Source organism: Colobus angolensis, unplaced genomic scaffold (genome assembly GCF_000951035.1).
Source record: "Colobus angolensis palliatus isolate OR3802 unplaced genomic scaffold, Cang.pa_1.0 Scaffold271, whole genome shotgun sequence".
Classification (NCBI taxonomy): domain Eukaryota; kingdom Metazoa; phylum Chordata; class Mammalia; order Primates; family Cercopithecidae; genus Colobus; species Colobus angolensis.
The window spans coordinates 1,686,355-1,704,453 of record NW_012115944.1 but is presented as its reverse complement, the minus strand read 5'-3'; the positions used below and the strand labels follow the sequence as shown (position 1 = coordinate 1,704,453).

Genomic DNA, 18,099 nt, shown 5'->3' with positions numbered 1-18,099 from the left:
GTAGTGAGCTATGATCATGCCACTCTACTCCAGCCTGGGTGACAGAGTGAGACCCTGTCTCAAAAAAAAAAAAAAGAATTTTATTTTCTAAAACTAATACTTTTGGGTTAGTTTTAGTAGTTTTCTGTACTACTAGAGAGTAGAAATAAATATTTGTCAAGTTACTAGTTAAGCACATTGATAGTTTAATGAATCATTCCCTACCTAGGCTTAGCAAGAATGTGTCTTAGTGTATAGCCTAGTAGACAATATGTGTTATAAGCTTATATGCAGGCCTGACAAGGAAAAGGGACATAGGTAATAAAGTATCTTTCTGCTGGGCATGGTGACTCACGCCTGTAATCCCAGCACTTTGGGAGGCTGAGGTGGTCGGATCACCTGAGGTCAGGAGTTTGAGACCAGCCTGGCCAACACAGTGAAACCCCATCTTTACTAAAAATACAAAAAATTAGCCAGGCGTGGTATCATGCACCTGTAATCCCAGCTACTCAGGAGACTGTGGCAGGAGAATCGCTTGAACCCAGGAGGTGGAGGTTGCAATGAGCCAAGATTGCACCATTGCACTCCAGCCTGGGTGATGGAGCAAGACTCTATCTCAAAAAAAAAAAAAAAAGAAGTAGTATCTATCTGTGGTTTTTCCAAAGAGAGTTATTTAAAGTACATAAAATGAATATTTGAATCTCAGGACTCAGCTGTCGTTCATAGTCTCTTTTCAAGTGAGAGAAATTTTAAGGAGTTTGCTTGGAGAGCAGAGGTGGGAAGACCTTCAGATACAAAGTAATTGCCTCTCATTGAGGCCATATTGTTACCTACTGAAAAATGCAGTACTTTCTCACACGCAGGAATCAGATTCTGATCTATAGAATGCCCTGAGCAACACAGGAATCTAATGACTCTGTTGTATGAGGCTGGCATTTCCAGCATAGATCATCATGCTGAACCTGTTTCCAAAGGAACTGGCTGCATTGACCTACTCTCTTCTTTAGCCAATGGGAATGAAAAGATCATGGGCAGAAAGCCTCAGTTCAAAGTTTGCTTAAATCATTTTCATTTTTTAAGTATTTGCCAGCAGCGTTCCAGGCATTGGGGGAATACATCAGTGAATATGACAGACGAGGTCCCTGCCCTTCTGGTGCTTGCATTTTAATGGAAGAGACTTTAATGGAAGATTTTAGAGAAATAAGCTGGAATGATAAACTCTGTGAAGAAAGGAAAGCAAGGCTGTCCGATAAGGTGACCAGGAGCCTGGTTTACTTTGGCTAGGCAGTCTGTCTGAAAAGAGGACATTTAAGTTGACACCTCAGTAATGTTGAGGAGGTAGCCACGAGAAAAATAGCAGGGTCAAGGGAAGGAGGGGGCTAGGAGGGTTCCAAAGGGACAGAGCAGATTTCCTGAGACTGGAGCACGCTTGTTTATGTGGGGATATTGTTCAAGTCAGGTGAGCGTGGTGTGGAATGAGATCACAGGGCCAAGTTATTTGGATACTCATAGGCTGGGGTGGGGAGTTTGGGTCTGAAAGCAACCCACTGAGCTTTCTATTAACTGGTAACATTGATTTTATTGAGGAATAGATTAATACTTCAGAAAACAGAATCTGCAGAGCAAGAATATGTGCAGGAGTTAGGGGTATATAAGGTTGAGAAAATGAGACACTTCAAGACCAGATGAGCATTGTGAATTCTAAACCAATGGAGAGTTGTCATTTCAGAACTCTTGCTTGAGGCTTTTTGCTCAAATTGCTGCTCCATTTTTGCCTCCTGGTTGTGTATCTCTCTCACCTTTGTGAGGTACCTGGCCTGTGGTAACCAGTATCTTAAGATCTTAAGATGATTCTGAAGATGAGATCGTTTCAAGAAGCTAGAGTCAGCAGGGTACAGTGGCTCAAGCCTATAATCCCAGCACTCTGGGAGGCTGAGGCAAGAGGATCGCTTGAGCCCAGGATTTTGAGACCAACCTGGGCAACATAGGGAGACCTCATCTCTACAAAAATATACAAAAATTAGCTAGCCGTGGTGGCACATGCCTGTAGTCTTAGCTACTTGAGAGGATTGTTTGAGCCTGGGAGATTGAGGTTGCAGTGAGCCATGATCGTGCCACTGCACTCCAGCCTGGGTGACATAGTGAGAGCCTATTTCAAATAATAATACTAATTTTTAAAAATTTAGTGATCCTAGGCCAGGCATGATGGCTCATGCCCATAATCCCAGCACTTCGAGAGGCCAAGGTGGGAGGATCACTTGAGGTCAGGAGTTCAAGACCAGTCTGGCCAACACGGTGAAACCCTGTCTCTACTAAAAATATAAAAATTAGCTGGGCACGGTGGCTCACGCCTGTAGTCCCAGCACTTTGGGAGGCAGAGGCGGGCAGATCACTTGAGGTCAGAAGTTCGAGACCAATCTGGCCAACATGGTAAAACCCTGTCTCTACTAAAAATATAGAAATTAGGGGTGGTGGCAGGCGCCTGTAATCCCAGCTACTCGGGAGGCTGAGGCAGGAGCATCCCTTGAACCCAGGAGCCAGAGGTTGCAGTGAGCCTAGATCACACTACTGCACTCCAGCCTGGGCAGCAGAGCGAGACTCTGTCTTAAAAAAAAAAAGAAAAACCTAGCCAGGCATGGTGGCTCGCACCTGTAGTCCCAGCTACTTAGAAGGCAGAGGCAGGAGAATCGCTTGAACCCAAAAGGCAGAGGCTATAGTGAGCTGAGATCATGCCATTGCACTCCAGCCTGGGTGACAGAGCGAGACTCTGTCTCAAAAATAAATAAATAAAATAAAGTTTAATGGTCCTAGAATTTATTTTGAGAGCATTAGAAAACACAGATAAGTATAAAAACCAGTATCAAAGCAACTTTAGCTACTGATCAAGCTCTGCTTAGGATTCTCTGTTTCCTCTATTTTCTCTTTTCTATTTTATGTGTTGAACAGGAGAGTCACCAAAAAGTAGAGAGCAATAGGAGTAGGAGAAGAGGATTCACACGTATTGAATGTCTTTTATACACCAGGTAGCACTAAGCTCTTAACATGTTTTTATCTCATCTAATAGATACAACACTGTGAGATGGAAATTACTCAGCTGCTGATATAATGGAGATTCCAAGAGATCAGAGTGACTTGCCCAGGGTCACAGAACCAGTAATAGACCTGAGTTCAAATTCTGCCTCTGTATGGCCCATAAGCCTATGCTCTTTGCATTATAGCATATGTTTTATTTAAAATAGCCTTTCCCAATTATCTTTCCCAAAATTCAACAGATGTTAGGCACAGAAGGTTCCCTAGACAGATCTCTTTGGGAAATGCTAGGTTAAACAAAGTTAATAAGTTTTCTTACTACAGAATTTCTCAGTGCCTTTAATATGGACGTACACTTTGTGATCCTCCATGAGAGAGTATGCTGCATTTCCTAACTTCGTTGGACATGGAAAGTTTTTCTATCCAGCTGGCAGAATCAGAGTTCCGTGGGGCCCACTTTGGGGAAATCCTGCACTGAAACAATAGGAAAATGGGCAAGAGACAGGAAGAGGCATTTTCATCTTGGAGAAAGCTCACATGACTGATAAATGTATGAAGAGATCCTCATCTTCCTTAGTAACCAGGGAAATGTAAATCAAATCCACGAGACTGGGGAAAATTAAGAAATCTGAAAATACCAATGTTGGAGAAAAGATAAATTAATAAGAACACATGTGGCTGGGCACGGTGGCTCATGCCTGTAATCTTAGCACTTTGTGAGCCAAGCTGGGTGGATCACTTGAGGTCAGGAGTTCAAGACCAGCTGGGCAACATGGCAAAACCCCATCTCTACAAAAAAATACAAAACTTAGCCAGGCGTGGTGGTCCCAGCTACTTAGGAGGCTGAGTCAGGAGAATCGCTTGGACCCAGGAGGCGGAGGTTGCACTGAGCCGAGATCATGCCACTGCACTCCAGCCTGGCGACAGAGTGAGACTCCGTCTTAAAAACAAAAACAAAAAACACGTACGTCGCTGGTGGGAGTGTAAATTGGTATAACCATTTTGGAAAATAATTTGGCGTTGTCTCATAAACTTGATTGTTCATATACTCTTGTCACCTAGCAATTCCATCCACTCTTAAGTACAAGCTTTAGTCAGGAGACATATTCAAACATGTTTATAGTAGCACAGTCCATAATAGCAGAACAGAAAAACAACCCAAATGACCCATCAGTGTTGGAATGGGTAAACTGAGATATATTCATGTGATTAATATATTATACAGCAGTGAAAATGGGTGAACTACAATGAAATACAACAATTTGGCCAAATCTTAGAAATATAAAAATTGATTAAATTAGAAATGGAATTTGGTGACAGGGCTTGCTTTTGCTTGACTAGGTTCCTCTTATTGTCAGGGTAAGTGGTGAGGGAGACAGAGCCCACCTGGGGGTTTCTTTCCCCATCAGCAGCATCAGCTGTTTTGAAACCACATACAGCCAGTAATCGCAGCTACTTGGAAGGCTGAGGCAGGAGGATCAATTGAGCCTGGGAGTTCAAGGCCACAGTGAGCCGAGCCAGGCTCTCACCACTGCACTTTAGCCTGAGCGACAGAGAGAGACCCCATCGCTTAAAAACAACAGCAGCAAATCAACAAATAAACCAGATACACGTGAAATGTCAGCCAACAGGGTGGTAGATTAATTTCCCTGGCTTGGGCCTGGGTCCTGTGCCGTGTACTCACGTTTTGATTTTTGGCAAGTCACTTAATCTCCTTGGCCCTCGTTTTTGTTAGTGAAAAGTGGAGATAAGATCTGTCCCGGCTACTTCACCGAGCTATGGAGGAGATCATGTGCAAAAGTATACCCTGGTCATCTAACAGATATAGAGCACTGTCATCTTTATGGTTTCCTCTGCAGAGCCGCTTCCCAAAGAGTTGTTCAAGCACCGCCTTGTCAGAACACTCTTAGCTCGTGCTCTTCTGGGTAGTGCTGGGCCAGGAGCCTCTCATACTTTCACAAAGGACTTTTTCTGCCTGGAGGTCAGGTTTATGAGTGCAGCACATGAAACATGAGCTGGCCCAGGTTTCTCCATTTCAGTTGGATGTGCATCTAAAGAAAGAGAATCTAAAAAAAAAGAAAAGCAGTCACAGTCCCTAAATCATACACATAAATTTAGGTCTGGAAGAAGGAAACAGTCCATTAACCTGAAAGAAGAGCTGTTGGTCTGCTGTGTGTTTTGCACAAACTCAGACATGGCTGGACACCTTCCTCTAGGACCTCAGAGGCCAGAGTTGTGACACATCCTAAATGGCTAGACTCCAGCTTCACTCATAGCACACGTGGGCAGGAACAAGGGAGCAGGCCACGTCGACTGCCTGGATGATGCCTGAGACCTGACAGCTCTGTGCCTTGCCTGCAGCTCAGGGCATCAGTGGTTCTCCCACTTCACTGGAAATGTCAGGCCATGACTGGCCCGGGCTCTTGGTTTGCTAAAGAGGGGCTACTCCTGGCCACATTTCGCTAGAGGAAGATTCAGTGTTTGACCTTTTGGGATCTTGTGGTCAGGACCTTAAAAATAGGATCCTAATGCATCAGGAAATTCAAGAGAACCCATACCTCTCCACCTGCTTCTCTTTTCCAAACATGATTTTATTCTCTAGACATCCCTTCTCCAAGTGAGAATTTCATAGGTTTTAGCAAATGCATTGATTATTGGAAAGGACAAGCAGATTAACGGTTGATGGGAACAGGTCCTTGTCTCCCCATTTGTAGACAGCCCTAACACTTGCTCTGGTATTCGTGCTGATTACTACACTGAATGTGATGTTTTGTTTCTCTTCAAATAGTATTGGCACCGAGTCGGGATTTATGTGTGTGTTTGGATGCCAGTCTCCTCGTGGGTCTGAATTACCACCTTCACCGCACTCCCATCCCACCCCCAGTTTTCTCTACTAACCTATTTTTTTTTCTTTTTTAGACCAATGATGCAAGCTCAGAGTCAATAGCATCCTTCTCTAAACAGGAGGTCATGAGTAGCTTTCTGCCAGAGGGAGGGTGTTACGAGCTGCTCACTGTGATAGGTATGCTCAGGCACCGTCCTTACTCTCCTGCTCTCCTGCTCCAGGGGCTGCTGCAGCTTTCCCAGCAGCCCCAGATGTGTGTACAGCAGAGGCTGTCCGCTAGTTAGGAGGATTCATGGGCACAGACTTGCTTCTGTGGGTCTCCTCTGTTTTTTCCTGCCAAGTATGGGAAGAGATCAGACTTCCAGGAGAGAAGCTCTGTTGCCATCTTTCCTTTGTGGCTGCATGTTTCTGGTGTCCTGGCCATAGTGAGTCAGAAAGGTTGGCTGAGAAGGAACTGATGGGAGAAAAATCAAGAAATGTGAGCCATGAACGTAACAGTTAAATTCTGCTGGGAAAAGGAAAAAAAAAGTAACAGTAGTGAAAAATTTAACATTAAGTTTCTTTTGAAATCAAGTCCCTTTTTTTAAAGGAAAAATGTTTAAAAACCCTTTGTTCTTGTCCTTGTGTATGGCATTCCTCTTTTCTTTTAGGCAAAGGATTTGAGGACCTGATGACTGTGAATCTAGCAAGGTACAAACCAACGGGAGAGTATGTGACTGTACGGAGGATTAACCTAGAAGCTTGTTCCAATGAGATGGTAACATTCTTGCAGGTAATAAACCATGAGTGTGTCACCTGGAGGGAGGGCGGGCTCTTGGCTCTGATAGTAATTGCAAGGAATTACAAAGAAATGAAGGGAGAGTAAACATTCGAAAGTTATGGAAGCTTTCAGTGGAGAATCCTGGCCATTTGGCACTAAGGATTGGGCTGAAATGCTGCTCAGGCTAATTTACATTTCGCTTTTCTTCTCCAAACACTCCCTTCTGGCTCCTTTATTAATTTATTTATTATTTGGAGAGAAGCTAAGTAACTTGCTCATGGCAGGCAGGATTCAAATCCAGGCCATCTTGTTCCAGTTGCAAGGTGCCTGCCCTGCCACCAGTGGCCATCTTCTGGCTCTCAGCATCTTATTTGCCTGATGTTCCTTTCGTTTTCTTTTTCTTTCTTTTTTTTTTTGAGACAGATGTTCACTCTGTCACCCAGGCTGGAGTGCAGTGGCAAGATCTCCGCTCACTGCAAGCTCCACCTCCCAGGTTCACACCATCCTCCTGCCTCAGCCTCCCAAGTAGCTGGGACTAGAGGCGCACGCTGCCATGCCCGGCTAATTTTTTTGTATTTTTAGTAAAGATGGGGTTTCTTCATGTTGGCCAGGCTGGTCTCAAACTCCTGAGTTCAGGTGATCCGCCTACCTTGGTCTCCCAAAGTGCTGTGATTATAAACGTGAGCCACCGCGTCTGGCCTCTTTTGTTTTGTTTTGTTTTGTTTTTTTGAGACAGGGTCTCATTTTATTGCCCTGGCTGGAGTACAGTGGCAGCAGCACAGCTCACTGCAGCCTTAACCTGCTAGACTCAAGTGATTCTCCTGCCTCAACCCCCCAAATAGCTAGGACTATAGGCACACCACACCTGGCTAATTTTTGTATTTTTTGTAGAGACAGGGTTTCACCATCTTGCCCAGGCTGGTCTCAAACTCCTGAGCTTGAGCAATCAAGTTGCTCTGGCCTCCTAAAGTGCTAGGATTACAGGTGTGAGTCACCATGTCCAGTCCTGACATTCCTTTCTATTCGAGAAGCAAGTAGCCACTGTCTTGTTAAACTGAGAGAGGGGCCAGGCATGGTAGCTCATGCCTGTAATCCCAACACTTTGGGAGGGCAAGGCAGGCAGATCACTTGAGCCCAGGAGTTTGAGATTGCACTACCAAACTCTAGCCTGGGTGATAGACTGAGTCCCTGGCTCAAAAAACAAAATAAAACAAAATGGAGAGAGACTGTGAGTCTAGTAAGTGCCTGGGAATTAGACTCTCCTTTCCTGATGCCAGCTTAGATTCAGAGCCTGGGGCAGTTTTTCTTCAGTAGAGTTAGTTGCGCCCCTCCCCTCCTTCATTTACAACTTTTTCTGAATTGGTGGTTACCTGATGGTGCTCTAGGACCTGTTCATCTGTTCATAGTAGTTTGGTGGGTCTCAGCTGGCCTTTTCCTCCATCAACTATGTTTTCTTTCTTTCTTTTTTTATTTGAGACGAGGTCTGGCTCTGTTGCCTAGGCTGCAGTGCAGTGGTGCAATCATAGCTCACCACAGCCTCGACTTCTCCAGGCACAGGTGATTCTACCACTGAAGCTTCCCGAGTAGCGGGGACTAGAGGCGTGCACCACCATGCTCAACTAATTTTTTGTATGTTTAGTATAGATGGGGTTTTGCCATGTTGCCCAGGCTGGTCTCCAACTCTTGGGCTCAAGTGATCCACCGCCTCGCCTCCCAAAGTGCTGGGATTACAGGCGTGAGCCACCATGCCCGGCCATGTTTTCTTTTACAATAGAAACATAGTTTTGGGCTGGGCATAGTGGCTCATGCCTGTAATCCCAGCACTTTGGGAGGCCAAAGCAGGCCTAGGCAACATGGCGAAACCCTGTCTCTACAAAAAAATACAAAAAATTAGCTAGGTATGGTGACATCCACCTGTGGTCGCAGCCACCAGCGAGGCTGAGGTGGGAGGATGACTTGAGCCTGGGAAGTTGAGGCTGCAGTGAGACAAGATCACACCACTACACTCCAGCCTGGGTGACAGAACAAGACCCTGTCTCAAAGAAAGAAAAAAGAGAAACATTTTTGGCCAGGTGCAGTGGCTTGGTGGCTCACACCTGTAATCCTAGCACTTTGGGAGGCTGAGGCAGAAGGATTGCTTGAGCCCAGGAGTTTGAGACCAGCCTGGGCAACAACACAGTGAGACCTTGTCTCTCCAAATAACAGCAAAAAAATATTTTTTGTTTTCTTATCTTAAAGAGGAATTCTGTACGTTGACCCTTGAAACTGAGATAAGCTTGTAACTTCAGAAGTCTTCAGTCAACAGTTTGCCTTCATCATCTCTGAGTCGGTGTGCTGGCACCCTCTGTTGTTGACAGTTTCCCTGTTTGGTGGAGGCAAAGCAGTGCTGGGTCCCTGCAGGGGCAGCAGGGCCTTGCTTTTCCTATGTTGGCAGGCACCTGCTTAGGCTGCTCCTAGGACTCTGAGAACACCCAGAAAGTGCCAGGTCCCCCTATTGTCCATGCTGCCACCTTCGTGTTGAGCGGCATCCTTCAGTGCCATTTGGTTCTGACTTCAGCTTCATCATTGCTTCCAGGGCGAGCTGCATGTCTCCAAACTCTTCAACCATCCTAATATTGTGCCATATCGAGCCACTTTTATTGCAGACAATGAGCTGTGGGTTGTCACATCATTCATGGCATATGGTGAGTGGGAAAGGGTTCTTGGTAGAAAGGGGTTATTGGGACTCTGTTGTCAGATTGCCTGTTTTCCTCCTCCATTACCTTTCACTGCCTCCGTGCAATTCTTTTCTCCAGGTTCTGCAAAGGATCTCATCTGTACACACTTCATGGATGGCATGAATGAGCTGGCAATCGCTTACATTCTGCAGGGGGTCCTGAAGGCCCTCGACTACATCCACCACATGGGATATGTACACAGGTGCATTCTTAGGCGGCCTTTCCCATGATTAGAGTGGGTAGCTGTGCCCCTGAGCCTTCAGGTAAACAGGTGAAGTTTGACTGAAGTTAATGAAGCCAGAGTTTAAAATCAAGGATCTGGATTCTTGCTGAGGATCTCTTTGCTCTGAAAAGAAAAAGGGCCTGGCATGGTGGGTCACACCTGTAATCCCAGCACTTGGGAGGCCAAGGAGGGTGGATCACAAAGTCAGGAGTTCAAGACCAGCCTGGTCAACATAGTGAAACCCTATCTCTACTAAAAATACAAAAATGAGCTGGGTGTGGTGGCACACGCTTGTAGTCCCAGCTACTAGGGAGGCTGAGGCAGGAGAATCGCTTGAACCCAGGAGGCGGAGGTTGCAGTGATTGGAGATCACACCATTGTACTCCAGCCTAGGTGGCAGAGTGAGATTTTTATCTTAAAAAACAAAAAAAAAAAAAGAGAAAGAGGATCTGGATTCTGACCTTGCCACTGACTTGGGGGATGGTCTAACAGGCTTCAGCCTATTAGTGCTGAAGCCACTGACTTTCTCTTTGCTGAGCAGCGTGGTCCTGAGTGTTGTGTGAGAGGAACATCTGATGTGGACCTTTGTACTTCACCCTCTGCCTCCTTCTTTCTGTGCCCCAGAGTCAGTCTTATGCTGAGAGACCAGGGCGAAGACAGATAGCTTAGTAGGTGGTGTCAGGAGATCAGCTCATAGTAGGGAAAATGGTAAAACTGGACCCCTACCTAACTCTTCACACAGAGGAGGACTCCAGCTGGATTAAAGGCTTCTATGTAAAATGTAAAACCACAGACTTAAATAGAAGGAAATGTGAGAAAATGTTTTTGTGACCTGAGGCATATAATAATTTCTCAACATTTTAGAAGCACAAAACATAAGACAAAAGATTGATGAATTTGATTAGATCAAGATTTCTATCCAATACAAGATACAATGAAAAAGGTTAAGAAACAAGTGACAGAGCAGATGATACTAGTTTTGTCAACACAGGAGATTAGTAACAGGGAAATCTTGCAAATCAACAAGAAATGGACAGCAAAGCAAGAAAAATGAGCCAAAGATCAGAAGTCTACAAAAGAGGAAACCCCAAGACAAGCCCATCATGGGAAGAGCCACTCAAATCTTCAATCAGAGAAAAGCAAATGAAAAACAAGATGTCACCTTATGCACATGAGCCTGGCAGCAGGTGGGAGGATGGGCGAGTCCCAGTGTGGCAAGGACAGGGAGCCTCCTGTCCAGGTGGTGGAAGATGGCTAGTGCTGCCAGTCAGGGTTGTGGAACCAGAACCATCAATGCCACTTCTGGATGTACACCCTAAAGAAACCCTCATGCAGACCCATCAGGGGACATGTTTGGATGTCGCCATTCACACGTGTGTTGGGTAGGGGTAGTGTGAGTGTTTGTTCCCAGAAGGGAGGCGGAGCTTGCAGTGAGCCGAGATCGCGCCACTGCACTCCAGCCTGGGTGACAGAGAGACGCCATCTCAAAAAAAAAAAAAAAAATTTAGCTGGGCGTGGTGGTGCATACCTGTAATCCCAGCTACTTGGATAGCTGAGGCATAGGAATTGCTTGAACCCAGGAGGCAGAGGTTGCAGTGTGCCTAGATTGAGCCACTGCACTCTAGCCCAGCAATAGAGTGAGACTCTGTCTCAATAAAAACAAAAACATGGTTATGTATATGTAAAATACACATATACATATATAACACACGCACACAGGAGAGAGCTGGCCAGGTGGAGTGTGTGAAGACCAAAAGTTTGTAGCAGGAGGGGCTCCTGCTCTCCATGACACCCTCCCTGCTTCCCCAGGAGTGTCAAAGCCAGCCACATCCTGATCTCTGTGGATGGGAAGGTCTACCTGTCTGGTCTGCGCAGCAACCTCAGCATGATAAGCCATGGGCAGCGGCAGCGAGTGGTCCACGATTTTCCAAAGTACAGCGTCAAGGTTCTGCCGTGGCTCAGCCCCGAGGTCCTCCAGCAGGTCTGTGCATGGGCCCAGAGGAGCTCCCCTACCCAACTCATGATTCCCAAGGGAGCGTTCAGGCATTGCCTGGGGTCGGGGGCTCTCAACCTCCCAGTGGGGTAAAGGGGTTCCTGGAGGGAGGGAGCCCTCAGCGTGGACAGCGCCTGTCCATTGCAGATGGATGTGGTTCTTCCCAGGGGGTCCTAACCTCTACTGGATGCTATTTCAGCTCCCTTTAGGGACCCTTGGCACCCTATTAGAAGAGTGAGCATTTTGGAAATGTTTGCTGCTTTCTGGATCCCTGTGCTAAGCAGGAACCTAGAGCTGACACTTCCAGCTCCTTACAGAGCATCGCCAAACAGTTGCAGGTGGTAAAATAGCAGTTAGTCTTCAGTAGCACAGGCAAGGCGAGTCATTAGCAGCGGGTCCTGATTTGGAGACAACCATCCTTTTCCTCTCCTTAGTTCTACCCTTTTTCTAAGAACAAAGACCAAATGGGGTCATCTGTGGCCCTTTGTTCCTGGCTTAGAATCTCCAGGGTTATGATGCCAAGTCTGACATCTACAGTGTGGGAATCACAGCCTGTGAACTGGCCAACGGCCACGTCCCCTTTAAGGATATGCCTGCCACCCAGGTAAGCCTGCTGCCCATTGGTTTCCTTCTTGCCTGCCTGCCTTCCACAGATGTTTGTTGAGTATCTCTCATACTCAGGACACAGACCAGGAATACTAAGATGAAAGACCCTGTCTTTTCCTTCAAGAAGTCCCACCCAGTGGCGGATGGTGGCCTCACTCTTTGTTTACTTCCTGTGGCAAATGCGGTGGTCAGGGAGGCCAGCTTGGGGAGGCGATCCCAGGAACAGGGGTGCAAATGGAGGCCCACATGCTACATGTCTATTTAAAACATATACATTAAGCTAACTAGTTTTTATAAATGTATAAAATATGTTCTATCCTCCTACTTGGATAAATATACCTGGAAGGTCAGTTTCTAATTTAGAATTCCCACAGTTCTCAGAGTTCCATGCCAACCGCATTCCAGCCCACACCTTTGGAACCCCCATTCTGTAAGTTCAGCTTCTGTTCATGCCCCTCCAGATGCTGTCCTCCGGCCACCCTCGGATCCAAGGGTGCACAGTCAGTGGCGCAGTCTACCCTTGGGAAAACAGACCCAGGAAAGAGGCTTATCCAAGCCTCATTAAATCCAGAAAATGGATTTGGGGTCATTTGGGCAAGGATTACCTGGGTCCCAGGTACTTGGAGTATGGTCTAGAACTGGGAGGGGCAGGGTACAGGCTCTGAGTAAGCCACTCCAGAACCCACAGGCTGCTTGCCCGGTGGTAGGGGCAGCTGGATGGTGGCCAGAGTGCAGCTCCCCAGAGCAGGGGCCCAGGGAGGTCCTGGGAGGAGGCAGTCTTGAGTTGTAAGCAGACAGCAGTCACCTGTGTGGAGGAGGAACTAGGACACTCTTCTCGGCAGACAGCAGAATGTGCAGAGACCCAGAGTCTAGAAAACACAGGATCTGGAGAACAGCAAGGAGGTATAAATGGTGTAAATGGCCAAGGTGCAGTGCTTCTTGGGGGCTGCCAGGTGACAGGCTGCAGAAGGAAGCAAGGGTACATTGTGAAGGACTTTGATGCCACTTTAGAGCACTGGTTCCTGTCCTAAAGCCTGTGGAGCAGTGCTGAGGATTGTAAGCACAGGAGTGACAGCATAAGATAGCTCATTTACAAAGATCACCCCGGCAGATGGATTCGATCCAGTAGATCAGTTAGCAGGGTGTGGAAGTCTGTGTGAGGAATCTAGGAGATCTCAGTAAAATAATTCAGTGACAGAGGATGCTCAGGAAAGAATTAAAAGGTGACTGAGAGTAAACAAGAAGTCCAGGCCTAGAAGCAGCACCGTCCACTAGAATTTGCTGCAGTGAGGGAGGGCTTCTGTGGCTGCACTGTCCAGCGTGGCAGCCATGAGACTGTGTGGCTGTCAAGCATTTAGAAGGTGACCAGTGAGACCGAGGGACTGAATTTTAAACCTCATTTAAATCGAAATAGCCACAAGTGGCTAGTGGCTCTCACATTAGTGCAGCTCTAGAGCAATTTCCAGGTTTCTGGCTTGGACAGCTTATGTGGTCATGAGGACTTCCGCGAGGACAACAGTCCCCCAGATGGGACTGGTTTTGTGTGTTGAGTTAGGGTACTTTGGAACAGCCACCCAGCCTGGCCTCCCCTTGGGCCTCTTGCTCCCATGTGGCCTGCTGCAGCGACAGCCCAGGCTGTGGCACTGCAGAGACTGCCTCTCATTGGATCCACCTGGGCGTGGCAGACAGCTGCGCTTCAAAGCAGGTTCATCTGGCTGCTCCTCCCCTCTGGGGTGAGGACTCTACAGTAAAAGGAATTTGATGCCTTGTAAAGGGAGAGAGGAAACTGAGCCCTGCTTTCCAGCCATGGCGAAAAGCGGGTACTTTTGTACAACCCCTCTCCTTTCACGTTGGCCTGGCTAGGGCGGAGCTCCCATGCCAGTGACCAGTGTTTCTTTGGGAAAATTGGACGTACTCCACTTCCATCTTTTTCTACTCTCAAATGACCACATTTGTATATTGGGAAAAGTGTATTTGTGAAGAGACTCTCAGGCCTTCCAGGGACCCCCCTCCAGCCCAGGTCCTGGTTCTGTCCTCCCCAGATGCTGCTAGAGAAACTAAACGGCACAGTGCCCTGCCTGCTGGATACCAGCACCATCCCTGCCGAGGAGCTGACCATGAGCCCTTCACGCTCAGTGGCCAACTCTGGCCTGAGTGACAGCCTGACCACCAGCACCCCACGGCCCTCCAACGGCGACTCGCCTTCCCACCCCTACCACCGAACCTTCTCCCCCTACTTCCACCACTTTGTGGAGCAGTGCCTTCAGCGCAACCCGGATGCCAGGTATTTCTGCTGGCCTGGGTCTGGGCTTCGGGAGAGCAGAGGGTGCTCAGGAGGGTAAGGCCAGGGTGTGAAGGGATGCACCTCTCAAAGGTTCTGCGGGGGAATCTGGAGCTACATATAGGAGGGATCAGCTCCTGGGTGTGTCAGAGGCCAGCTTGGGGAGCTCTGGCTACTACTTCCCATGAACTGAGGGAGAGGGAGAGGGGACCTGAGGCTGAGGTATAAGTGGCAGGATTTCAGGAAGCTGGGGACATGGCAGTGACGCTGCGGTCTCTCCTCCCCTTTCCCTCCAGGCCCAGTGCCAGCACCCTCCTGAACCACTCTTTCTTCAAGCAGGTACTGTAGCCCCTTCGTTCTGGTTCTGGTTCTAGTCGTTCTGGTTCTAATGACTCACAATCCCTTTAGCTTTCTTTCCCCTCCCTTTGAATGAGAGAAATTACCCCGCTTCCGAAGCCCCTGAAAGGCACTGCTCCTTCTTCTCGTAAAGTTGGCTCCGACAGCCCGTCTGCCACCAGGCCATGGGTCCTTGCCCCATGGTGTCCTGGGACCCAGAGCAACAGGATCTGTCACCCACCTCTCTCTTCTCCCCCAGATCAAGCGACGTGCCTCAGAGGCTTTGCCTGAATTGCTTCGTCCTGTCACCCCCGTCACCAATTTTGAGAGCAGCCAGTCTCAGGACCATAGTGGAATCTTTGGCCTGGTAACAAACCTGGAAGAGCTGGAGGTGGATGATTGGGAGTTCTAAGCCTCTGCAAACTGTGCGCATTCTCCAGCCAGGGACGCAGAGGCCCTTTCTGAGGGCTGGCCACATTCCCGCCCTCCTGGGCAGATTGAGTAGAAAGGACATTCTTCCAGGAAAGTTGGCTGCTGACTGATTGGGAAAGAAATCCTGGAGAGACACTTCACTGCTCCAAGGCTTTTGGGACACAAGGAAATCTCAACAACCAGGGGATCAGGAGGGTCCAAAGCCAACATTCCCAGTCCTGTGAGCTCAGGTGACCTCCTCCACAGAAGGAAGAGATGCTGCTCTGGCCCTGGGAGCCGAATTCCAAGCCCAGGGTTTGACTCCTTAACCCCGAGGACCGCCACCTCTTCCCGGTGCTTGCCTCATTCTATTTAACTTTGCTCTCAGATCCTATAGGTCACTGAAAGGGCAAGTAGTAAGCTGCCTGCCTCCCTTCCCCCAGACCTCTCTCTCATAATTCCAGAGAAGGGAATTCTTTTTAAGCACAGACTAAGGCTGGGACAGTCCATCCTTATCCCTCTTCTGGCTTGGGCCCTGACACCTAAGTCTTTCCCACGGTTTATGTGTGTGCCTCATTCCTTTCCCACCGAGAATCTATCTTAGTGCCTCCTGCCACCTGCCCTGGTGCTTTCTCCAAGGGCCATCAGTGTCTTGCCTAGCTTGAGGGCTTAAGTCCTTATGCTGTGTTAGTTTCATTGTCAGAACAAATTAAAATTTCCAGAGACCCTGCTGGAGAATGGCATTGTGTCTGCATCAGCTCAGGGGCTACAGGCTGCTTCCTGGTGTGTGTGCTTGCAGGGATGGCCGTGCTGCCCCAGGTGACAGTCGTCCCGCCATCCAAGAGCAGACCCATGGGTGCTCACGGAGGCTCAGCAGTGACCTCTTTCACTAGATAGACCAGTTTATTTGAAAACCCGTAACAGATCTGTCTCTTAACTAAAATTTTAAGACTATGAATTTTAGCCTGTGGCCATCAAACCACTTTGGAGCTAAAAACATCCAAAGATTGAGATTGAGGCAAAGGATGCTGGCGGCCTTTGGCAGGAAAGGAGGTAGAAGGGTTTGTCTTGCAACCTGACCTGGGTGTCTCCTTACCCTGGTTGCTAGCACCTAAAGAGCAGGAAACCTAAGAACCAGCCCCGCCCATCCCTGCCATCCTGGCTGGCACCAGTATGAGCAAGGGGGTGCAAATATGAGTCTCCCTGCAGTGCTTCCAGGGCACATGGCTTACCCTTCTCCCAGTCCCTCAGGGGGAAGGCCCTCCCCCAGCTCAGGCACCTCAAATGCCCTCTAACCTAAAGCTGCTCTGAACCATCAGATGCCCTTGCTTTCCATTTCCTCCCCAATTTTAACAGTTTAAAGAAGAAAAGTAAGCTGCTTTGGGCAGTGAGAGGCTAAGGTGAAGGGAATGACACCCACCTTGGGCTAGGATGGGGCCTGGGGTGAGTGAGTGAGGAGTGGGGGGCCTCATTTCCGGCCCTCCTCCCCCTGCTTTAAACCCCAAGTTCCCTTCGCCCTGCCCCACCGCACCCCCAACCGACAGTGTCGCTCTGTCACCCAGGCTGGAGTGTACTGGCTTCATCTTGACTCACTGCAGCCTCTACCTCCCAGGTCAAACAGTTCTCCTGCCTCAGCCTCCCAAGTAGCTAGGATTACAGGCACACACACCACGCCTGGATAATTTTCGTATTTTTAGTAGAGACGGGATTTCACCATGTTGGCCAGGCTGGTCTCGAACTTCTGACCTTGTGATCCGGCTGCCTCTGCCTCCCAAAGTGCTGGGACTAGAGGCGTGAGCCACCGCTGAGCCAAGTTCCCTTTTTTGTTTGTTTGTTTTTGTTTTTAACGCTGGTTATCAGTTTCCTTTGCTTCCGGATGCCTTCTGCACCTTGCTGTCGGGGCATCCTCAATGCCCATCTGCAGCTCAGCCCACAGGCCCGTCCTGGGCAGGGTGCCGGGGCCTCACTGTGCCCAGTGGCAGCGAGCCTTGCTTATGGTGCCCCCGGGTTTTCCTGTTTCTTGCATCAAGCAGCCCCTTTGAAGAAGCGGATGACAGGTGTGGAAGCTTTCCCGAGAGGCAGCCACTTTAGAGGGTCTGACACTCCCCACTAAAGAGTCGGCCCTGTAGTCCCAGCTACTCCGGAGGCTGAGGCAGGAGAATGGCGGGAACCCGGGAGGCGGAGCTTGCAGTGAGCTGAGATCCGGCCACTGCACTCCAGCCCGGGCGACAGAGCGAGACTCCGTCTCAAAAAAAAAAAAAAAAAAAAAAAAAAAAAAGTCGGCCCGTAGTGCAGGCAAAACGCAGATCTTCCTCTAGAGAGAACAGAAGGCTGGAGAGGAGACACGGAGCCGGTGCGTGGAGCCCGCCAGCCTGGGAAACAGCTGGGCGCTGGGGAAGCTGCAGCCTCCCTGCTCCCCTGCCAGGCGTCGGGCGGGAGCTGTTCTGTTCCCTGTCAAGCGCGTGGGCCACCAGTGCTATTCCTGCCAGTGTGGGAAGGCTCTGGGCGCAGGGCTGTGCTTCCCGGAGCAGCTTCTAGCCTGATTTCAGGCCAAGCCACGCGGTCCCTGGTGCCCGGGAAGGCGCCGGCCTCGCCTTCTGTCTCTCGCCTGCTGTGCCTCTGGCTTGCTGTGCGGCTGCAGGGAGGGAGCAGCTCTGCGGCCCGATCTCTGTCACCTCAGCTCTCTGGGCCGCGGCTTCCCCGTGAGAAATGAAGCGCGCTTGTTGGAGGGGCGGTCCCCAGGGGTCGCGGTTGCTGCCCACAGAATTCCACCCCAGAAACACGTGAGGACTTGCAGCCTCGGGGGACCGGTGCTCCGGGAACCCCGCATAGCGGCCTCCCCAGCCCGTCGCAGGGTTGCAGAGGCGCCAAGGGCTGGTGGGGCCGCCGGGCCCTCGTGCAGGCTCCGCGGCGAGCCA

The 18,099-nt window shown here is 49.0% G+C and overlaps 2 protein-coding genes across 8 annotated transcripts in view; both read left to right on the top strand.

The window, feature by feature from the left end:
* Positions 1-15,916, top strand: part of STRADA (STE20-related kinase adaptor alpha) — a 45,098-nt gene extending 29,182 nt beyond the window's left edge. For 3 of the 6 annotated variants that reach the window (XM_011947949.1, XM_011947950.1, XM_011947947.1), the window contains 9 exons: positions 5,929-6,031; positions 6,505-6,626; positions 9,190-9,298; positions 9,410-9,533; positions 11,364-11,535; positions 12,047-12,151; positions 14,196-14,437; positions 14,731-14,773; positions 15,030-15,916. In XM_011947949.1, coding sequence (XP_011803339.1) covers positions 5,929-6,031; positions 6,505-6,626; positions 9,190-9,298; positions 9,410-9,533; positions 11,364-11,535; positions 12,047-12,151; positions 14,196-14,437; positions 14,731-14,773; positions 15,030-15,182 — 1,173 coding nt within the window. In that variant the 3' untranslated portion in view covers positions 15,183-15,916. The remainder of the gene's footprint in view (positions 1-5,928; positions 6,032-6,504; positions 6,627-9,189; positions 9,299-9,409; positions 9,534-11,363; positions 11,536-12,046; positions 12,152-14,195; positions 14,438-14,730; positions 14,774-15,029) is intronic. The other 3 variants (XM_011947951.1, XM_011947948.1, XM_011947952.1) reach the window with 3 other exon arrangements.
* Positions 15,917-17,723: 1,807 nt separating this feature from the next.
* LIMD2 (LIM domain containing 2) overlaps positions 17,724-18,099 on the top strand; it is a 3,559-nt gene continuing 3,183 nt past the window's right edge. Inside the window, exon 1 of one of the 2 annotated variants that reach the window (XM_011947957.1) lies at positions 17,724-17,895. The gene's annotated coding sequence lies outside the window, so the exon portion shown is untranslated. Of the gene's footprint in view, positions 17,896-18,049; positions 18,064-18,099 lie in introns of those variants that run through there. The other variant, XM_011947956.1, reaches the window with a different exon arrangement.